The sequence below is a fragment of the Agelaius phoeniceus genome, chromosome 1 (assembly GCF_051311805.1).
Source record: "Agelaius phoeniceus isolate bAgePho1 chromosome 1, bAgePho1.hap1, whole genome shotgun sequence".
Classification (NCBI taxonomy): domain Eukaryota; kingdom Metazoa; phylum Chordata; class Aves; order Passeriformes; family Icteridae; genus Agelaius; species Agelaius phoeniceus.
In genome coordinates, this window is record NC_135265.1 from 2539960 (window position 1) to 2558473 (window position 18514).

General features: G+C 41.4%; 1 protein-coding gene across 2 annotated transcripts in view; it reads left to right on the forward strand.

Moving 5' to 3' along the window:
• LOC129130128 (uncharacterized) overlaps positions 1–18146 on the forward strand; it is a 29148-nt gene extending 11002 nt beyond the window's left edge. For both annotated transcript variants that reach the window (XM_054648377.2, XM_077184586.1), the window contains exons 5-9: positions 2015–2116; positions 2664–4431; positions 7058–7180; positions 8359–8539; positions 11297–18146. In XM_054648377.2, coding sequence (XP_054504352.2) covers positions 2015–2116; positions 2664–4431; positions 7058–7180; positions 8359–8539; positions 11297–11538 — 2416 coding nt within the window. In that variant the 3' untranslated portion in view covers positions 11539–18146. The remainder of the gene's footprint in view (positions 1–2014; positions 2117–2663; positions 4432–7057; positions 7181–8358; positions 8540–11296) is intronic.
• Positions 18147–18514: the final 368 nt, after the last annotated feature.

Genomic DNA, 18514 nt, shown 5'->3' on the forward strand with positions numbered 1-18514 from the left:
GTGGTTTGTTAGAGGGGGGATTTATTGATATAAACAACAGGAGTTTGGGTTGGATGATTCAAGAGGAAGTGAGCCATGAAGTGAGCATGGGAACAAATCAGGGGCTGGGGTTTAATTGAGGCAGATCATTAAGGAGGGGGGGTCCCCTCTTTCTTTAGCTTGAAAGGCCAATGCTGGTTCACAGCCTCTTAATGATTGGGATGATATTAGAGAGGATCAGCTTTCAAAGTTAGCGACTGGGGTGGAGATTCAGGATATTTCTTGGGGAGAGTTTCAGGCATCTCTGGAAACTCAGCAGATTTTCTTTGCTCTCTGGTGGTTATTACTGAGGATGTGGAAAAAAAAAAGGTGTGTGGGGTTTTCTTTTTTCCATCCTAAAGCCCAGTGACAGAATATTGCCTTTTTTGGAGGGTGATAGAGACTTTTTGATTGGGTGATAGAGACTGACACAGCAGCTTCTGATGAGAAAATGCTCTTTTAATGAGCATTTTTAATACCTTACTGCTTTTTTTTGTATCATTTGCTTAATAAGAAAGGCAAAATCTGAGGTTGGGAAAAAATGGAGTATACTGGCTCTCAAGGTGCTGAAAGGTAGCAGTTAAATAAGGTAATGGATTGCAAAAAACGTTAATTTTTTTGCTGGTTTTCAGTGAGAAGTGTCAGAGTGATATTTATTTTTTAATAAAAGATTACACAGCTTTGGTGTCAGTGTGAGAGTTAATTTAAGCAAGGAGTGGCAACTTGCCAATTAAAATATACAGTATTTTCTTAAAGCAGACTTTAGATTATTGCAAGGTAGCTTTAAAAACAAAGAAATTAGGGAATTAGGGTTAATCCATGTCTACACCCATTCAGAGCCTGTGGATATTCAAAATTCTTTGAGATCTTCTTAAAAAAAAAAAAAGGAAAGAGAAAACTTTGCTATTTGACCAAGACACAGAAAAGATGTGCTTATCAAATATCAGTTCTGCATTCACAAAACATTTTCAAGAGCCTTTGCAATTCTGTGCATCCTAAATTAAATTCAGGTTCCTTAGAGAGGAAACTGAGCAGCCATGGGGTAAATCAGGGACTGAGTTAGAGGTGAAACTGTGGTGAGATCTGAAAAGCCAGCAGAGTGTGATTTTTTTCACTGATTTTCACAGTGGCAAGAGATTAAAAATGTGATTTTTTTATGAGTTTGTCCCACATTTTATGGTCTCTGTTAAACAGCAAAGTCAGGGAGCAATTGTGTGGCAGCCAAGGGGGTTTGGGTAAGGTGGGACCAGGAAATCTCAGAGATGTTCAGGGACCCTGAAAGGTGAGGAGGGGAGGGGAAGTTTCTTGGAGCAAAATGATGAGGATGGAGGGAATGAGAGCTTTGTAATTGACTTATGAGGAAGAGTCAGGAGTCATTACAAAAAACTCCATAAAAATCTAATCTTGCACCTGGAGTAAAAAGTTGGGTTTGTTTAAAAATGGTTGGAAACCTTGGATGCTTACCAGAAATATTTAGTAAAATTTTGACCTGTCCAAAGGGGATTGAAAAGTGGTTCAATTTAAATATATATAACTTACATATAATTTTTTTTTGAGATTAACATAATAGGTTTTGAATTATTTGGCAGTAGGTGGAGTGCTCCAGACTTTGAGAATAGTGATTCTATTTATGCTCTAAACAAGACAGTGAAGGTTTGAAGGAATGTCCATGAAACAGGTTTTTTTCCTGGAAAGAAAAGAAATTTTTTGCTGCTTGGAAAGTCTCTGGTGAAACAAGAAGGAAAATAATTCTACTTCACTTGGGCTCTAGAATTCACAAATGCAGGAAGGGATTTCTATAGAGGGATGCTGAGGATACATTAAATTCAGAACGACTAAAAAATGCTGCTGAAATAAAGGTTTGAGCTTCTTTTTGTCTGTTTTGTTTAGGAGAAAACTTTAAGTTTATTATTTAAAACTTATTAAAAACTTATTTAAAACTTATTAAAAACTTATTTAAAACTTTTACTTTAATCTTTTTTGGTTTTTTTTTCAGGGCACCAATAAACCTTTCTTACTCTGGCAATGGCCCTGATGTGTTTGGGTTGGTGTCGAGCATTTTAGAGGAGCCAAACAAGCCAGAGCCAGCTACAGATTGGTGAGTTTGTTCTGAGGGTTCTGATTATTTTTCTGCTGGTTTTTATGCCCACTGTCACATAGATATGATACATATTTTTAATTATTTGAGTTATGACAGCCTTTGAAATCCCCTTAAAATGTGGAAGTTCATTTACTTCCATTCTGTTCATTTACTTCATTTGCCAGTAAAAAAAAAAAAACAAAGCAACAATACTGAACTGTTAAAAATGCAATTTTAAAAAAGTTTTCCATCAGCTTTACAGCATTTGAGGAGGGGGAAAAAAAAGATGATAATTAATTTTAACCAGTAGGGAGTTGACTGAATGCAGTGGAATCTGAGATATTTAATAAATCCAAATAAAGTCTGCATTTCTGAACATGCAGCATAAACAGTGTGGGTGATGAGATTTCACAGAGCACTTGCTCAGCTGCAGTTGGGAATATTCCTCCTATTTCTGGGGAGAGCTGTGCATGGCTGGTCAATAATATAACACATGATGTGTGAATTATTTTAAAGAAAGAAATGTTTTCCATCCTGACGGGAGGCTGGTTTAACTCTGTTCCAGGAATTCTCTATCAAGTTTGTTCCCCCCTGTGTGGGCACCTGACCTGGGCAGCAATGGAGAGTTCCCAGCGCTGCCAGCTCAGCACTGGGTCCCACCCAAGGATTTTCCCAACCTGCTGGGCTCCAGCTGCCACCAGGAAGCCCTGCAGGAGCCTCCTGAGGTGGAGATGCTGCACAGAGGTTTGGGGGACCTTCAGCTCCTCGAGTCTTGGTTCTCTCCCCACGCTCATCCCAGCAGTGCCCTGAGGAACCCTGACAATTCCTCCTTGCAGAGCAGCACCACAGCTCCCCAGGAAGGGTTTTCCTTCCCAAATGGGGGCTGGAACCAGCATTATGAGCACAGGAGGTTAAATGGAGATTATGAAAAATGTGGGTCCAGTTTTAGCCCTTTTTCCGCTCGGAACAAGATGAAAGAAAGCCCCAGTGCCCAGAAGGAGTTTTGGAAAAGAGGAAAAGCTCTGAAAAATTATGCTCAAGGACAAACTAAGTATTCCCCTGATCTTTCCAATCAGCCTGGTGATAACTCTTGGGATAAAGTACCCCAGGACAGTCACCTGTTCCCTAAGAGATATGAGAATTTCCCAGCTGCTCACAAACTGCAGTCACCTGTCCATCCATCCCTTCATTTTTTCAACCCACCCCCAAAGGAAAACACCTTTTCTGGAGGAACAGGCAGAAAACCCCAGGAAAGCCATGTGCAAAATGGCCATTGTGGCTTTACTTTGGGGGAAGCTTTTAATAATAATAATGAGTGTAAAGTGAATATGGGCCCTAAGGAAAGCTCTCCTCAAGCAGCTGAATATGATTTATCTGTGAAAAACACTGTGCAAAATGGGAATTACTCCTCATACCAGGGGTGTGCATGGCTGGATGGGAGCAGTCTGGCAGCTGCCTCTGAAATTCCATATGGAAAACAAATGGCAACGAGCCCCCAGTCCTCATCAGGGGTTTCCACCATGTCTGGGGGCTCTCCCACCCACCAGCCTTTCCCACAGCCCTGCTTCTACTCCCAGCTCCTTCCCACCCTCCCTCCCAGGAAAGATGGGAGGTTACGGACATCAAATGGAGTTTCCAGTCACTTGGGGGTTCCTCGTTTCATCTCAGAGGGCCAGAAGCAGATGAGGCACATTGGAGGGTCCCAGGAGGATGCCGGGGTCAACAAGGATGGGCGGCGCCGCAAATTCCCCGTTCGATTTTCACCCGACTGGCTCGGGCAGCAGAAACCTGCAGGTGAAGACCCTGCTGAGAAACACCACAGGTTCCCAAAGAGGCAGAGCCAGGAAAGTGGCAGCAAAGATGACAGAAGAGGTAGAAGGAACTGGATCCCTCATTTGGGATCTACGGCCCCAAACCGCCGTCCCTTCAACGCGTTTCCAAAAAAGCACGAGCAGGGCGGTGGCAGCTTGTCAGACTTCATCAATCCTTCTCTGCTTCCCTCCTTCCCATTCATGTCTGATTTGAAACAAAATCCCAGCTTCCCTCCATTTAATCACCAGCTGTTTCCATCAGCAAACGCTTTCAGTTTCCCTCCGCCGCCATTTCCATTCTCGGACCTCGCTGATCTTTTTCACGGCAATGATTTCAACCCCTTGAGTCCCTTCATGAGTGAGCTGTTCCCTTGGGAAATCCCTGCCCCCTGCTTTGCCTTTCCAGCCCCATTTAACAAGGTCAGGCCTCCCAGGAGCCGCAGTGGCCCCGCTAACGAGCTCCACGTCCGCCTGGAGGAGTGTTACGAGCAGTGGAGAGCTTTGGAGAAGGAGAGGAAGAAGGTAAAGCACAGCTGGTGATGATTCCTGATAAAGACTTGGCTGGTTTTAAGAGAGAAAGTTTTATGGTGTTTCTTCTTTGGTTTGTTGGGGGTTTTTGGTTTTTTTTTTGGTTGGTTTTTACTGTCCATGATACAGTCGCAGCTTTCTCCTCTTCTGTTGTTTTGTTTTTTTTTTTTTTTCTTGTTGTAGTAAATCTATGGCTGTTGTTAGAAAGAGAATGAAATAACTAATCTGGGCACCCTCTGTGTGTCTGTAGAGAAAACCTACAATATTTTTCTTGTTCCCAAAGGGAATTTCAGTTTATGCTCTTGTTATTATGATCACTTTCCTGCTTCAGTCTCGCTCCCAGAACTGTTGGCAGGGGAAGGATCACGCTGGTAATGAGGGTATTGCACTTGGGAATGAGAACTCTGTGCTCTAAAGAAGCAGGAAGAGCTTTCCCAAGAGGAGTTAAATCCCTGAATTCTGTGCCAGGTCTCAAAAGATAAATTTACCATAATCCCTGGTTCTAATAGTGCACTGAGTGCTACTGCCATGTGTGAGAAGCCTCCAGGTCACTGGATAAAGGTGTCTGAGCAGACTTGACCTGGAAAACCCCTTTTCCTTCCCATCATCAGCTGTGGGGCCTTGCTGATGGACTTTTGGAATTGTGAATGGAGGTTCCTGTGGTGTTCTCTCATGGATGCCTTTAAACAAGATTCCTCTCTGCCTCTCTGGCCTTCCAGGAATGCTCTGGAAATGAGAAAGGGATGGTTCACGATCCAGTGTTTGTCTCCTGTTCTCAGGCAGGATTTGGGATAATTAAGTCATTTACAAAGACCAAGTCGTAGTTTTTGTCTTTGGCTTAATTAACCCCTTGCTCTGGTCCATTCCAAGTGTTCCAGTTTTATCCCAGTGAGCTGCTCTGGGTTTCTCAGGGTGGTTTGTGGTTACAGGAGAGAAACTGTTCTCAGTCCTCCAAGCTACAGCCTGGCTCCCACTCCTGCAGCCAAGCCACATTCCTCAGGAGGGGGATGACTGCAAGGAGAGAGGAACTCCCCCTGGGATTTGATTTCATTCTCTCTACCTTGTTTAATCACTCAGCCCTTCCAGCTCTCTGAAACAGCTGCTTTGGGGTCACAGCTTACCTGTCTCCTTTCATAAACCCCACTTTTCCAGGGATCTCACATTTAAAGCATTTCCACAAGTTAGGAATTATCTGCAATATTAAATGTGCACATAGTTAATTGCTTATTAACTGTAATTCTTAATTTCCTGGTATCATTATATGAATCCATGACCTTTTCTCCATCCATTTTTTTTTTTTGCTGGATGCCTTTCGGGCTCCTCAGATGATGAGTACTGGTGGAATCAGCTCTTGTAATCCATGTTAGGTCAGGGCAGGGACTAAATAATAATAATAAGTAAATTATAATAAGTAATACTATAATAAATAATAATAAGTAAAGCAAAAATAGAAGGACTGCACCACGTACTTTTTGTACAAATATGCACAGTGTGGACTTAGCCTTGAGTGCAGCACCTGACCCCTCTCTCTTACATCCATGGTACCCTGGAGAAGGAATGAGATAAGGAATCTACTGCTAGCTGTGTCTTTTTTACTCAAGTGTAAGAATTTCCTACCCAAAAATAGGTTTGGTGATGTTTAGTCACTGTCTGTGTTAGACCCTGGCTAAGCCACTCTTTCTCAGTGGAGGTTTGGCTGTTGTCTTAAAGATTTTCTGTTAAAGAAAAAATACTTTCTGGGTTCAAGAGCTGGTTTATGTTAAATGTGGGTTCATCCTGATGCACTTGAGATGTGATTTATGCTGCTGCTATCGCCTGGGGGTTTTTTGGGTTTTTTTGTTTTTTTTTTTTTTTTTTAATCATCATAATATGTGACATTTGAGAGAAGCAGTGAGAGGTGTTGAACTCTGAGGGAGAGCTGAATTAGAGAAATATTCCTGCAAGGAAGCTGGAGAGGGACTTCTGACAAGGGCTTGTAGTGCTAGGTCAAGGGAAATGACTTCAAACCAAAAGAGGGCAGGGTTAGATTAGATTTGGGAACAAATTTTTGCTGTGGTGGTGGTGAGGCCCTGGCACAGGGTGCCCAGAGAAGCTGTGGCTGCCCCTGGATCCCTGGAAGTGCCCAAGGCTGGACAGGGCTTGGAACACCCTGGGATAGTGGAAGTTGCAGGTCCTTTCCCAACCCAAATCATTCTGTTGCAAATCCATGTCCAGGGAGTTTGGGGATTAAACCAGCAGTGGTTTAGCATTTTCCTCATGGAAAAAGGAAGGAATTATTCCCTGTGAGGGTGCTGAGGGCTGGCACAGGTTCCCAGAAAAGCTGTGGCTGCCCCTGGATCCCTGGAAATGTCCCAGACTGGGTTGGATGGGGTTTGGAGTAACCTGGGATAGTGGAAGATGTTTATGGCAGGGGGTGGAATAAAGTGAGCTTTAAGGTCCCTTCCAACCCAAACCACTCTGGGATCCTGTAATATTTGGGAATATTTTTCTGCCAACACCCTCAGAAGCCGATCGGGCCCTCACTCTTAATCGGCTTGAAAATTCCAAACAGCACCAAAGCCAGATTGAGCGCATGGCACTCACTTCAAGCCATCACATTGACAAATTATTTCCCTTTCAGGCTGAGGCTGACCTTGCAAGGCACTTCCCAGGGCAGCCCAGCCCCAGCCCTGTGCCACGGCTCCCTGTGAATCCGTCCCGCGTGGATCGCCTGCTCGCTGACCAGGCCCGCCAGCACGCCCGGGTATGCCTGCAGCCCTGCACTTCTCCTGGGATTTCTTGGTTTATTCATCAGCAAATCTGGGATTTTGTTTGTTTACTCATCAGCCTCAGCGGGTTTGGTGGTTTTGTAGTGGTTCTCTTTGGCTGATGGTTGGAACTGGTGGTTGAGTTCCATCGTGCGTGGATCGCCTGCTTGCCGACCAGGCCTGTGAGCGCACCCCTGTATCCCTGCAGGGGCTGTACTCCTGCACTTCTCCTGGATTTGTCTGTTTATTCATCAGCAGAGCTGGGATTTGTTTGTTTACTCATCAGTCTCATTGGGTTTGGTGGCTTTGTAGTGGTTCTCTTTGGCTGATAGTTGGAACTGGTTCACTGATAGTCGGAGCTGGTCGGTGGAGCTCAGTGCCAGGGTTTAGTTGAGGTGTTGGGGCTTGAGTTGGGCTCTCTGGTCTTTAAGGTCTCTTCCAACCCCATGACTCTGTGAATTCTGTAAACTGAAAAGGTGAAATTTGGGGTGGTTTTTTGGATGGAGTGCTATGTTGAGAAAATAGTCTTTTAAATTGATGAAAATAGTTGTCTTTTAAACTGTGAAGATAATCTTTTAAATTGAAGCCAACCAGAGGTTAGCTTCTTGGAGTTATTGATAGAAAGGGAAGTCTAGGCTGGAGGGGTGTCATGTTTTTTGATTGCTTTCTTGATTTTCTTTAGGTTATGAAGTGATCTCTGGGGGTTAGAAGTCTCTTTGTGGATAATGCATACAGGACTATTTGTGGGTGTGATTTTTTTGCAATTGTTATTTTACTAAATTTTCAACTGTACTTAAGCTTTTCTTTGATAAAGGTTATTGATTAATTAAAATAGGGTCATTAGTTTTCTAGGATAGATTTAGAATGGACTCTATTAAAGGTCTGCTTCTAGTTTTGCTCCCCACTGGGACAGTACATCTTTCTTTTATGTGGTGAGAGGTTTCTGTATCATGAAGGGATGTGCTGCTGCTCTTTGATCTTGTGAGGGTATTTACTAATATTCAGAGGGGAGTGATTGTGGGAAATAATTAAGATAAGACTCAGAAATCTGTGAAAGCAGCCTTCAGTTACAGAACGAGCAGAGAACTTAGAGTAGCTGCCAAGTCTGAAAGTAGAAAAGTTACATTTGTACAGCAAACAAGGACATGAAACAATAGCTTGAGTTTTCTGCCAGGTGCTCGCCCTGATAGGAAGAATGGAGAGGCTTTGTGGTGCTCCCCTGCACAAGAACATCTCCAGGACCTTGGAGCTGCACCTGGAGGCCATTCAGGTGACCCGGGCACGGCGGAAGGAGGAGATTGGGAATGCTGCAAACCCCCAGAGTCACGGGGGGCCACGCTGCAACAATGAGAAAGGTAATGCTGCCCATTGCTGCAGCCCTCAGAGCTTTTCCAGGGGTTTAATTGTGAGTGTGTTACACCTAAAAATGTAAATTTGCAATACCCAGCAATTCTTGTCACTTCAGCAAGGAAGCTTGCAAATACACTCTTGTTACTTTTTAAGACTTCAAATTACTTTCAGTTCTATTGGGTTTTTCTTTTTGTTTTCCTGTTACTATTTTTAAAAAATGGCTATTTTTTCCTCTTGACTAGAAGACAACTGTAAAAACTCCTCAGTGACATTATATAACCATAAATTGCTTAAAATTGGTTAAAAAGCAAAAATGTGCTCAGTTTTAGGCAGGTAGAATTATTTCCTGGTATGGCTAAACTTTCTTTTCTCTTCAGCTTATAAAATAATAAAAAAATTGCCAGTGTTGTGCAAAACAATTGTCTACCTTACCTAAATAACAAACCCACCAGGAATGACATTGCATGTTTCCCAAATTCTATTGAAGTAAAGCCAGAATAACCTGTAGCAGCAGTGAATGTGGCAATTTAAAGTTTGGGGTTAAAGATGATATTATTTTTCTTCAGAAAATACCTGGGTCTCAGAACCAAAGAGGGATTCACTCCTTAGTGCTGAAGTGGACAGGGAAGTTCCTTTGGCTGTGGAATAGCTGCTCTTGTGATAAGCTGGAAAGAAAATCAAAATGTTTTGCTTTTGCAATTCAGGTGTCAAAATTAAAATGTAAAATGAATGTAAAATGTCATGCCCTTAAAACAGTAGTCCTATATGCAAACTGGCTTTTAAAATAACTCCTAAAACTTTCACGTGAGTTTAATTCCAAGTGTGAGTCGGGAGTAGTGGAAGGAAGGTTCTTGGCCAGGCAGGAGAAGTAGGACACAGTGGTTAAGTGGATGATTATGATTAGATTTAATGCCAATACAGCATCTAAATATTGCCAACACTTTAAATAACAGCTCTGTCATCTGTTACAATGAGTTATGGCATCAGCAGGTCCTGGTCCCTCCTGTTGAGTTACAGGTTTTGGTGAGACCCCCTCTCCTCCTGAATTCCCAGAGAATGTAGGAGAAGTTTGGCCCACTTAGTCCCAGATTTCATCAATGTTTCTGTCTGAAAGGTTGCAGTAGCAGCAGTTTTGTCTGGAAATGGGCAGGTTTGCAATCCCTGGCCTTGCAGGATTTGCACTTGCAAATAAATCCCCTGTGGAGCTGCTTTAAGATTTCATTTCTATATTTGACCAGATCTTTGTGCCTTTACTCACCCATCCAAAAATCAGTGTTCCCTTCTTCCTGCAAAATCAGAAAACTGCCTGCAGCCTCAGCAGCCCAGTTTGCCCAGTGTCCAGCAGCATTTTGGAGCCTTTTGCAGCATTGTGGATCCTTTTTGCACAAACAGTTCACGTGAGATGTTGCAGCTGTCATTAGCGGTGCAGCTCAGCTGCTCCTGGAGCACAATTTGCTCAGGGCTGTGAGTTGAACAAATTATTGAATTAAAAAAAGAAATTAATAGTGTGTTAGAGTTCTGGATGCTGGGAGTTTTAGCCTTTCTGTGCTGCCAGGCACTGACCCCCAAGAGAACACTGCATTTGACCTGAAGCTGTGGAGAAGCTTCCAAAATGGAATGACAGAACTGGGATTGTGGGTGTGGAGTTTGAATAGAAGTGTGTGATATCATAGGGTGAGAAACTTGGAGTTTAAGGGTTTAGAATATAGTAATGGATATAAAGCAAGATGGAGGTTTTAGGATGGAGGCTGGTCCTCCTTCTTCACCTTCTTCTCCATGGGTTTGGGTGGTTTTGTGCCATTGCACAGAAAAGTCCATATTTTGGACTTTGAGTGATTAGTTGTTGCGTTAAAAGTGAAAATAATTTAGGTGTCATTTCTTAATTGGAAAGTTTAGCCTTAAAAGACCTTGTAACAAGAGATAGTTGGCCATTTTGTGCCTTGTTAATGAAAGGCTGCAGAACTCACTGCTGTGAGACTGTGACATAGATAAGAAATAAAGAACATCTAAGTCTAAACATGAGCTATTGTCTCAAGTGCCTTCAGTCCTGACCTCCAAAGAGGTGGAAATGTTGGAACCCAGGACATTGCTCTGGCTGCCCTGGAGGACTTGAGACCCTGGCAGGGGCTCAGAGACCTTGGCACAGAGTCACAAACACCTGTGCCTTTGATTTTAGCCCATGGAAACAATTCCCAGCTTTGTGTGAGGATTTACAAGCTACAAGGGTTTGAGTAGAATGTTAGTGAATTTATCACAGAGTGAAAATGTAGAATTTTGGTGTTTTTTAGAATCAGGGTTCAAGAGGCAAGATGGAAGAATCTGGGTGTGTTGTGTCTTTCTCCTTCTTCCTCTTAGCCTCCATCTTCTGCTGTGATAGTGGTGGCACTTTTGGATTGGTTTAGAGACAGACTGCCTAACACAGGTGATAGGTATTGGAAAATTATTGTAAATAAAGTACAGGTAGTTCTTAGTATAAAAAGATAACACTGCCCTGAAGGTGGTCAGTGTGCCACGAACTGACCTGTGTGCCAGACAGATCTCAGCAGGTCAGAGAAAGAATGGAATAGATAAGAGAAAATAAACAACCTTGAGAACGAGAGCTGAGGAATTCAGTCTTCCTCTTTGGTCATGGGGCTGGGAAAAAAGACTTTCTAACACCTCAGGGTCATCTCAGCACCAGAGACCTGATCATAGAAAGAGAAATCAGAACCTGGCAGTCACATTTCCACTTGCCCACTGATGAGCTTTCCCTGTTGTTGCAGATGTGCTGGCCCTGGCAGCTGCCCTGCGAGCCCTGGCTGGAGCCACGCGCAGGGCTCGCACTGCGCTCTGGTGCGCGCTGCAGCTGACCCTGCCCAAATCCCCTCCTGCTGGACCTGAGAACCAACAACTCCTCCTGCAAGAGCTTTGTTCTTCAAGCACAAGCAGCCAGGAAAAAAGCAGCCTGCAGCAGGAAAGCAGAGGAAGTGAAAAAGCTGAGGAAGAGAGGAAGATTTTGGAATAATCGCCGCTAATTAACGGAAAGCCGAGGATGGGGAGGGAAGGGCTCAGGTCCTGCCCAGCACCGCCAGAGGTGGATTTCACAGGGTGTCAGGAAGGGGTTAATTAAAAAAAAGGGTTAATTAAGGTGCCTGGTCAGTGCTGCAGTAGTGGCGCTGTGATTCTGGTGTGCAGACACAGTTTGTGGTGGTGTTGGTGCAGTTGAATATTGCAGGTGTCTGCTGCTGAGAAATGTTGATGTTCAGAGGAGCTGAACAAGAGCTGAGCTTTCCTCCTGTGCTTACCCAAAGCTCTGAGCCCAGCCAGGACCAGAGTCTGGAAAAACTCAATTCTCTTTTTTTTTTTGGCTAATGAGACAATTTACTATATTTAAAGGTACTCAGTAATCATTCAGGGTTTGTTTTATTTTTATTTGTTGCACCATGTGTAGTTCTTTCCAGAGCCAAAGTGATCACTGAGTAGTTTGCACCCCATCACTGTGTCAGGAGCAATCCACACTGCTGTGGTGGTGTTTTTTGGGACAGGTTATCTCTGTTTCACAGGAATAATCAGTGTTCAGTGCTGGTTTTGAGAGAGTTTTGTGCTGCCAGTTCAGTTTCCAGCAAAACCAGTATGAGCTGAGCTTTTCCATAGAATTGCCCACTTTGGTTTTTCCACTAAAAAAGTGGATTTTTGTAGCTTTGCAGTGTGAACTGCATGGAAGTGCACATTAGCAGGTGTTAGAAAACTTGCTCAGGATTAGAAATTAGATTTATTGCTTCCTCAGTGGGGTTAAAACCAGTAACAATATAACATAGTATGCACTTACATATAAAAAAACTATTATTTGTTACTCATGTATGTTCTTGGTACTATATTTTTTCAGACACATTCCATATTTATTTTAATGCCTTCATTGAATGTTTATTTTAAAAATCTATTTTTAGTAATATGAAGTTAAATATTTTGCCAAATCTTCTGAATAATCAGATTTAAGGATTTACTCAGGAACTCTGTATATTATTATATAAATATACATGTGGTATATAGGGGTTTTTGGGGAGAGTGATGTTTGCAAAATATTTACACAAAGTTAATTATGTACTAGGTTACCAAAGCTCTTTCACTGATTATTTTTTTGGTGTGGAAGGTTTAATATATTTAATTGCTGTTAATTAGTCTCCATTGTGTGGCTTAGACAATCAGAGTGTGGTTGTTCAGGGTGAAAACTAGTAAAGAATAATTAATCCAAGCTGTGATTTTAGGGCATTTAGGAATATTTTAATGCTTTAACAACTGTCTTACTGTTCCACAGTCTCCTAACATGTGCTAATAATTAAGGTTCTTGATCATCAGGATATTAATGAGCAGCTTTGGAGAGCAGTTCTTGGGTTAAAAGTGAATTAAGTTGGGGATAGAAGCAAAATTTGAAGGACAAAAATGAAGATTTTCATGTCATGTGGTGTTCAGTGTCAAATTTGACATTTTTGTGGGTAATTATAGAACTGTTCACATATATATTTGTACTTGCAAACTGTTCCAAATGCAGTTGTGTAGTTCTGGATCTGTGGATGTTTCTAGAGCAGATTTTGTCTCAGTAGTGCCATCCTTAACTCTGTTGAGGCCTGAGATTTGTAGCTGAAATTTACCCAGGCCTCACTGTAATCCACTGAGTGAAGTTTAAAAACAAAAGTAGATAGAAATCAGATCATTAGTTTAGCAAAATTATGGCTTTTTCCCCTAAAAAAATAAAAAGTGAATTCCACTTAAAAGATCATTTCAAGCCTTAGCCTAAAAAGCAGGTAGCAGAGTTATTTTAGTGTGTTTTCTCTCTGTGTACATGGAATTTATTTGCACAAACTAATTCAAGAAGGTTGAATCTGCATTTGCAAAACTGATTGTGCTCCACAGCTTAAAAGTGGAGCCTGTAGGATTTCAGTTCCTGGGTGATTTGGGGGTTTAATTACCCAAATTAAAATTAATTTACCATTGCTGTGCTGACAGGAAATCAGAATTTCAGGGTCTGGATCTTGTGGGTTTTTTCTGTTTACACAGCCAGGGTTGTTTGTAGTGGTGAGTGTTTAGGGTATAATTGGTTCACACTGTACTACTCATGTGTTAATTAATGATCTTAATTAGCTGATAGCTAATGTGCCTTTAATAATCTCATTTTTCCAGCCTGCTAAAAAGCTGTGTGGTCACTTCTGATTCCAACTTCTGTTTAAAAATGCCATTTTAAAGGGTTACAGGTGAGTGCAGTGAGCTCACCTTGTTAATTGTGTTAATTGCACTCAGGAGCTGCCCCGGGCTGGGTTCCTGAAGGAGCCCTGGAATGTCCCCCTGGCTCCTGTGCTGGGTCAGCTGCTCCTGCTCATGCCCTGCAAATGCTCCTCTGTCCCTTGGCCCCGCTCACTTTCCTGCACAAAAACTCCGGCTCTGCAAACAAAAATAAGGGTTTATTTCCAAAATCAAGTTTTAATCATTGTTTTAGTCCCCTTTTCTTTAAATAGGTTGGTTATGGACAGCATCAGACCTAGAATGAGTTTTGTCTTCAATCCCTAAATACTCCACTTCTGTTGTTGTACTACAAAACCAGTTGCATTTTAAGGGGAAAAAAAAACCCATTTTATTTTGTAAAATAACACCTGGAGTTGCAGCAGCTCTGTCAGAGATCATTTGTGCTGCCTGTGTTTAATTTGGCAGCAAGGTGCAAATTCTGCAAGTCTTGCACTGAGTTTTTGGGGTGAATAAGCACAAGTATAATGCTTGTGGGTTTAGGGAGTAATTGTATTCACATTTTACTGACTTCAGGGAAAGCAGAGTTGAGGTTTTGGGTCACATCTAAGCCAAAGAGGTGGTTTTGGTTTGGAGTGAGTTTTGATGTTTAGAGAGAGGAAAAAAAAATGCCCCTTCCTCTTTTTGAGAGGCTATCAGGTAAAATTCAGTTTATTCCCTTTTTTCCACCTCTGCCCCTGCATTCAGCTTTCATGAGATTTAATTATTTGGGGTTTTGGGCCTGTTTTGATTTATACTTTTTAAATTTTGGGGGTGAGCTGAAGAAGGTGGCAGAGTTTGTAGCCAGTCCTGGTGGCAGGGACACTGGATTGCTCCAGTTTAAATAAATAGAATACTGAGTTGTTCCTTTTTGAGTCAGGATTATTATCAGGGTGCTTTTTGATAGCTGCTAGTGAGTCTTTAATGCTTTAAAATCCCAAATTGATAGTCCAGTACAACATAAACTTAAGAATTAGAATTATTTCTGTGTTCTGTGTAAATAACTGAAGGCTTTTGGTGATTCAGCCTCATTAATTCCCAGAAGGGAGGCCAGCAGCAGGGAAGAACTGTTCATTATTTTATTTTTTACTTCATTTTTTAACTCTTTATTATTTTTTCTCCTGGTTATAGATTTTACACCTCTGTTTTTCTGTACCCACAGGGTCCCTCTGGCAGTTCAGTTGCTCTGATGCTATTTATATAAATTAAACTCAGAAATTGCTATTAATTTGTGATTTCCATTAGAGCAGCATGCAGGGAGATCATTTAAGTTCATGCTGCTTGTCTTGCTGTGGCCTTTTCAGGAGTGGGTGACTTTAATTCCCAAACTGCATTTTTCTCCTTTTTAAACTGAATATTTGTCTTTGCTGCTGGAATTTGCCACCAATATTTTTGTCTCTACCTGGGTATGTGAAATTTGGGAATTGTTTGCCTTAGTCAGAACTGCTGCTCTAGTTCATGCTAAGTCTCTTATGGTTATTGATTTTGAAGGAAATCAATGTTTTAAGGTGGGGATTTGGTGAGTGTGAGGTTTGATGAGGAATTTCTGTTTGCAGAGCAGTGGAGATCAAAATCTGTTTATTTTTTATGACAGATATACAAAGATGAATAGTGTCTATATTTTGATATTACTGTATCAGGTTTTTCCACTTTTCCAGAGCCCAACTTCCTGGCATTGTCTTTGACCTGCACCCCTTTTTTGGGGGGGATAAAATGGAGGAAAAGGGAGCTCCGAGAAGGAAGGAGCCCAAATTCCAGTGGAGAATTCTCTTTTTTTTGCCTCCCATGGTCGGGAGGGCTTGAGGGACCAGGAATATTGGCTTCAATCAGGATTGTTTTCCCCTCTGGATGCTGGCAGGGTGCAGATTTTGGGCAGAGTTGGTTTCTTCCTGCCCTGCGTGCGTTTTTATGAAATTGAGGGGCCAGGACAGGCTTTGGGGACAGCTGGGCATGGGGTTGTCCCTCTGGGATCAGGCTCAGCTCCTCTCCTGCCTGCTGGCAGCATTTCATTCATTTATTATCCCCTGTGCAGTTCATCCATTTATTTTCTAGCCTTGGGAGATGCAAAGAGCAAGGAGGAGTGAGCACAAGTTGGGTTTGGTTGTGGTTCATGTCTGTTCTCCCCCCAGGGGCAGAATCCACCTTGGCTTTGTGGGATATTTACCAAGTCACCATTAATTCTTAGCTCTGGTTCTGCAGGAATTTGGATTTTGCTTTTGTTGAAATACTGTAAAAATTATGCAACAAACAGACCTTAAGCCTATAGGTTTATTTTTTAAAAAATTCTGGTTTTGCCTGCTCTGGAAGCTGGGGATTGGAATTTTTTTCTTTTTTTTTTTGGCCCATTCTTTGTTTGGGAGCTGCAATTTTCACAAATGCTGCATGGTGGCACAGCCCAAAGCAGTGAGGTTTGGGGATTTTATTCTTTATTTCTTTATTTCTTTATATCTTTATTGCTGTGGCAGAGTATGTGCTCTTAGCTGCAAAACTAAATGTTCAATTCCTTATAGCCACAGTCTGCTGCAGATTTATTCATTTATTTTCCCTAATGGAGTCATCAAAGTGGAAAAACTTTGAATTATTGATTATTTAGTGTTTGTAGATTGAACAGGAGCAGGGAGCACTTGCCATCAGTCAATAGGAGGGCAGTTGGCTGTGGAATATATATTTGAATTTTTATTTTTGGATGATTTTGGCTGCTGAAGAGCTGAGTGTGGCCCTGCTTCCATTGAAGGCACAGCTTTTAAGAGATTTCTGTCTTGATTTGAGTTTGTTGATTTACCTTGAGTTCAGGAGCTCATTAAACACAAACTCAGTAGCTCACCTTGAACTTTTATCAATAAAATCTGGAGGGATGAGCTCCCAGCCTCTTTTAGAGGGATTCTTGGAATCAGCCTGGATAATTTTGATTGCTCTTAAAGCTGAGGAATGTACCTGCTGCAGGAAATTGGGGTTTTCTGGGAATTTTTGCACCTTGTTTTCTCCTGTTCAGCTTTGAGGGAAACAGAGCCTTAACCATGGTGAGACCTTGATTTATTATTCCCTGTGCAGTTTATCCATGGCAGTCACCAGCACTTTTTGGGTTTTTTGGTGTTTTTTTTTTGGTTTGTAGCACTTGAGATGTCTGATTTTTTTTTTATCAATTATTTTTTGGGTAGAGAACTGCTTTGTAATTTTCTAAAATAAAATAATCACTTTGCCAAGCAAATTTATCAGTGCTATAGGATGGAAGGTCCTTATTTTTCTTCATTAGCAATACTGTCATCAAAGGTGCAAAAGGTGTTTAATGTACATGTCTGTGCTGTTAGAGATTGAAAATATATTGGGTTAGGAGCAACCTCTAAATTGAGGAACCAGAGTTATAAATGCTCTTTGCTTTGTTGCCAAATGAGCTTTAAAAAGGAGAATATTTGCATATAGTGTATTAAAAAAGAAGCACTGGTTAGAGAGAGAATAAATCAGAGTAAAAATCATTGCCAGACAAAGATTGCTTTGTTTTTTACTGAATAAAACACAACTTCTTTATGCACAATAGTTCCTTAATGAGCATAGTTTTTTCACAGAATTAGGCTGTTTCAAATACATAGATGGGAAAAATAAGTTTCCTTTTATTTTTTATGACAGATCTACAAAGATGAACAGTGTCTATATTTTAATATTACTGTTTGGTGTCTGAAGTGTATCATTTGCCTGTGTGTTGGTCAAAGTCATTTCCTTAAAATACCCCATTTTACACTGCTAGTGAAATATTACTGAAGGAGATTTTGGTTGGGCCCAGGAAAAATAGGTGAAATTATAACTTAACTGCAAAAACTTGTTGATGATGCAAGATTTTAATCATGAATCAATTTAGGCTTATTTAAGTGTTTCTGTAAAACCACTGTGGATGTTTGAACGCTGCAAAAATCTTACTTCTACCTCTTGTGTAACATCCTTCAAATTCCCCTTCACAGATGTACTCTGATGCACCTTAACTTGGGAATTTCATCTGCTTTTCCTTTTATTTTATTTAATTTTTTTTTTTATTTTTATTGTGGAACACCAGGATGCCTTGTTCTGCCCACCTGTGCTGAACTGATGGGGTTTGTGTCACATGTGTGAGAGTCTTCAGAAACAGGAGAATTCTGGAATAGGTCATGTCCAGTGTAATTTTCTGGTATTTTCTATGGATGTGGTTTGATTCCTTTGATTTAAATAATCACCTGTGTTGTGTGGATGTCCCTAATAAATGGTGACAGCTTGTTTAGAGCCACTCTCACTGTTTCTCAGCTGCTGAATTTCAGTTTGGTAATTCTGCCTTGAATTGACCTGTTCTGTGTTCATGACAGAAATTAAAATCCTTTGTGGTTTTTTTTGTGACTGGTTTTATTGCCTTAATTGTGGAAGTATTTATTGCCTTAATTCTGGGCAAGCTTGGGCACTTGTTGAACTTGGGGCTGAGGAATCTCTTGGATCACACAGAAAATTCCGATTTGCAACAGGTGGTTGAGAGTAAAGAGAAGAGTTTAGTGAGGACCTCGAGGGATGTTATGAGGGAATTGGGATGAATTTAACATTTTTCTCAAAATAAATTGACAAATGTCCCAGATCTGGTGTTTTTTTTTTTTTTATTTTTGTTTTTTTTTTTTGGCAGAGATCTGAAGCAAAAGTCAAGAACTGCACAGGTAACAACAAAATTTGGCTGAAGTTGAGTGTGATGTTCTAAGCCTTGACTGGGAAAAGTTGCT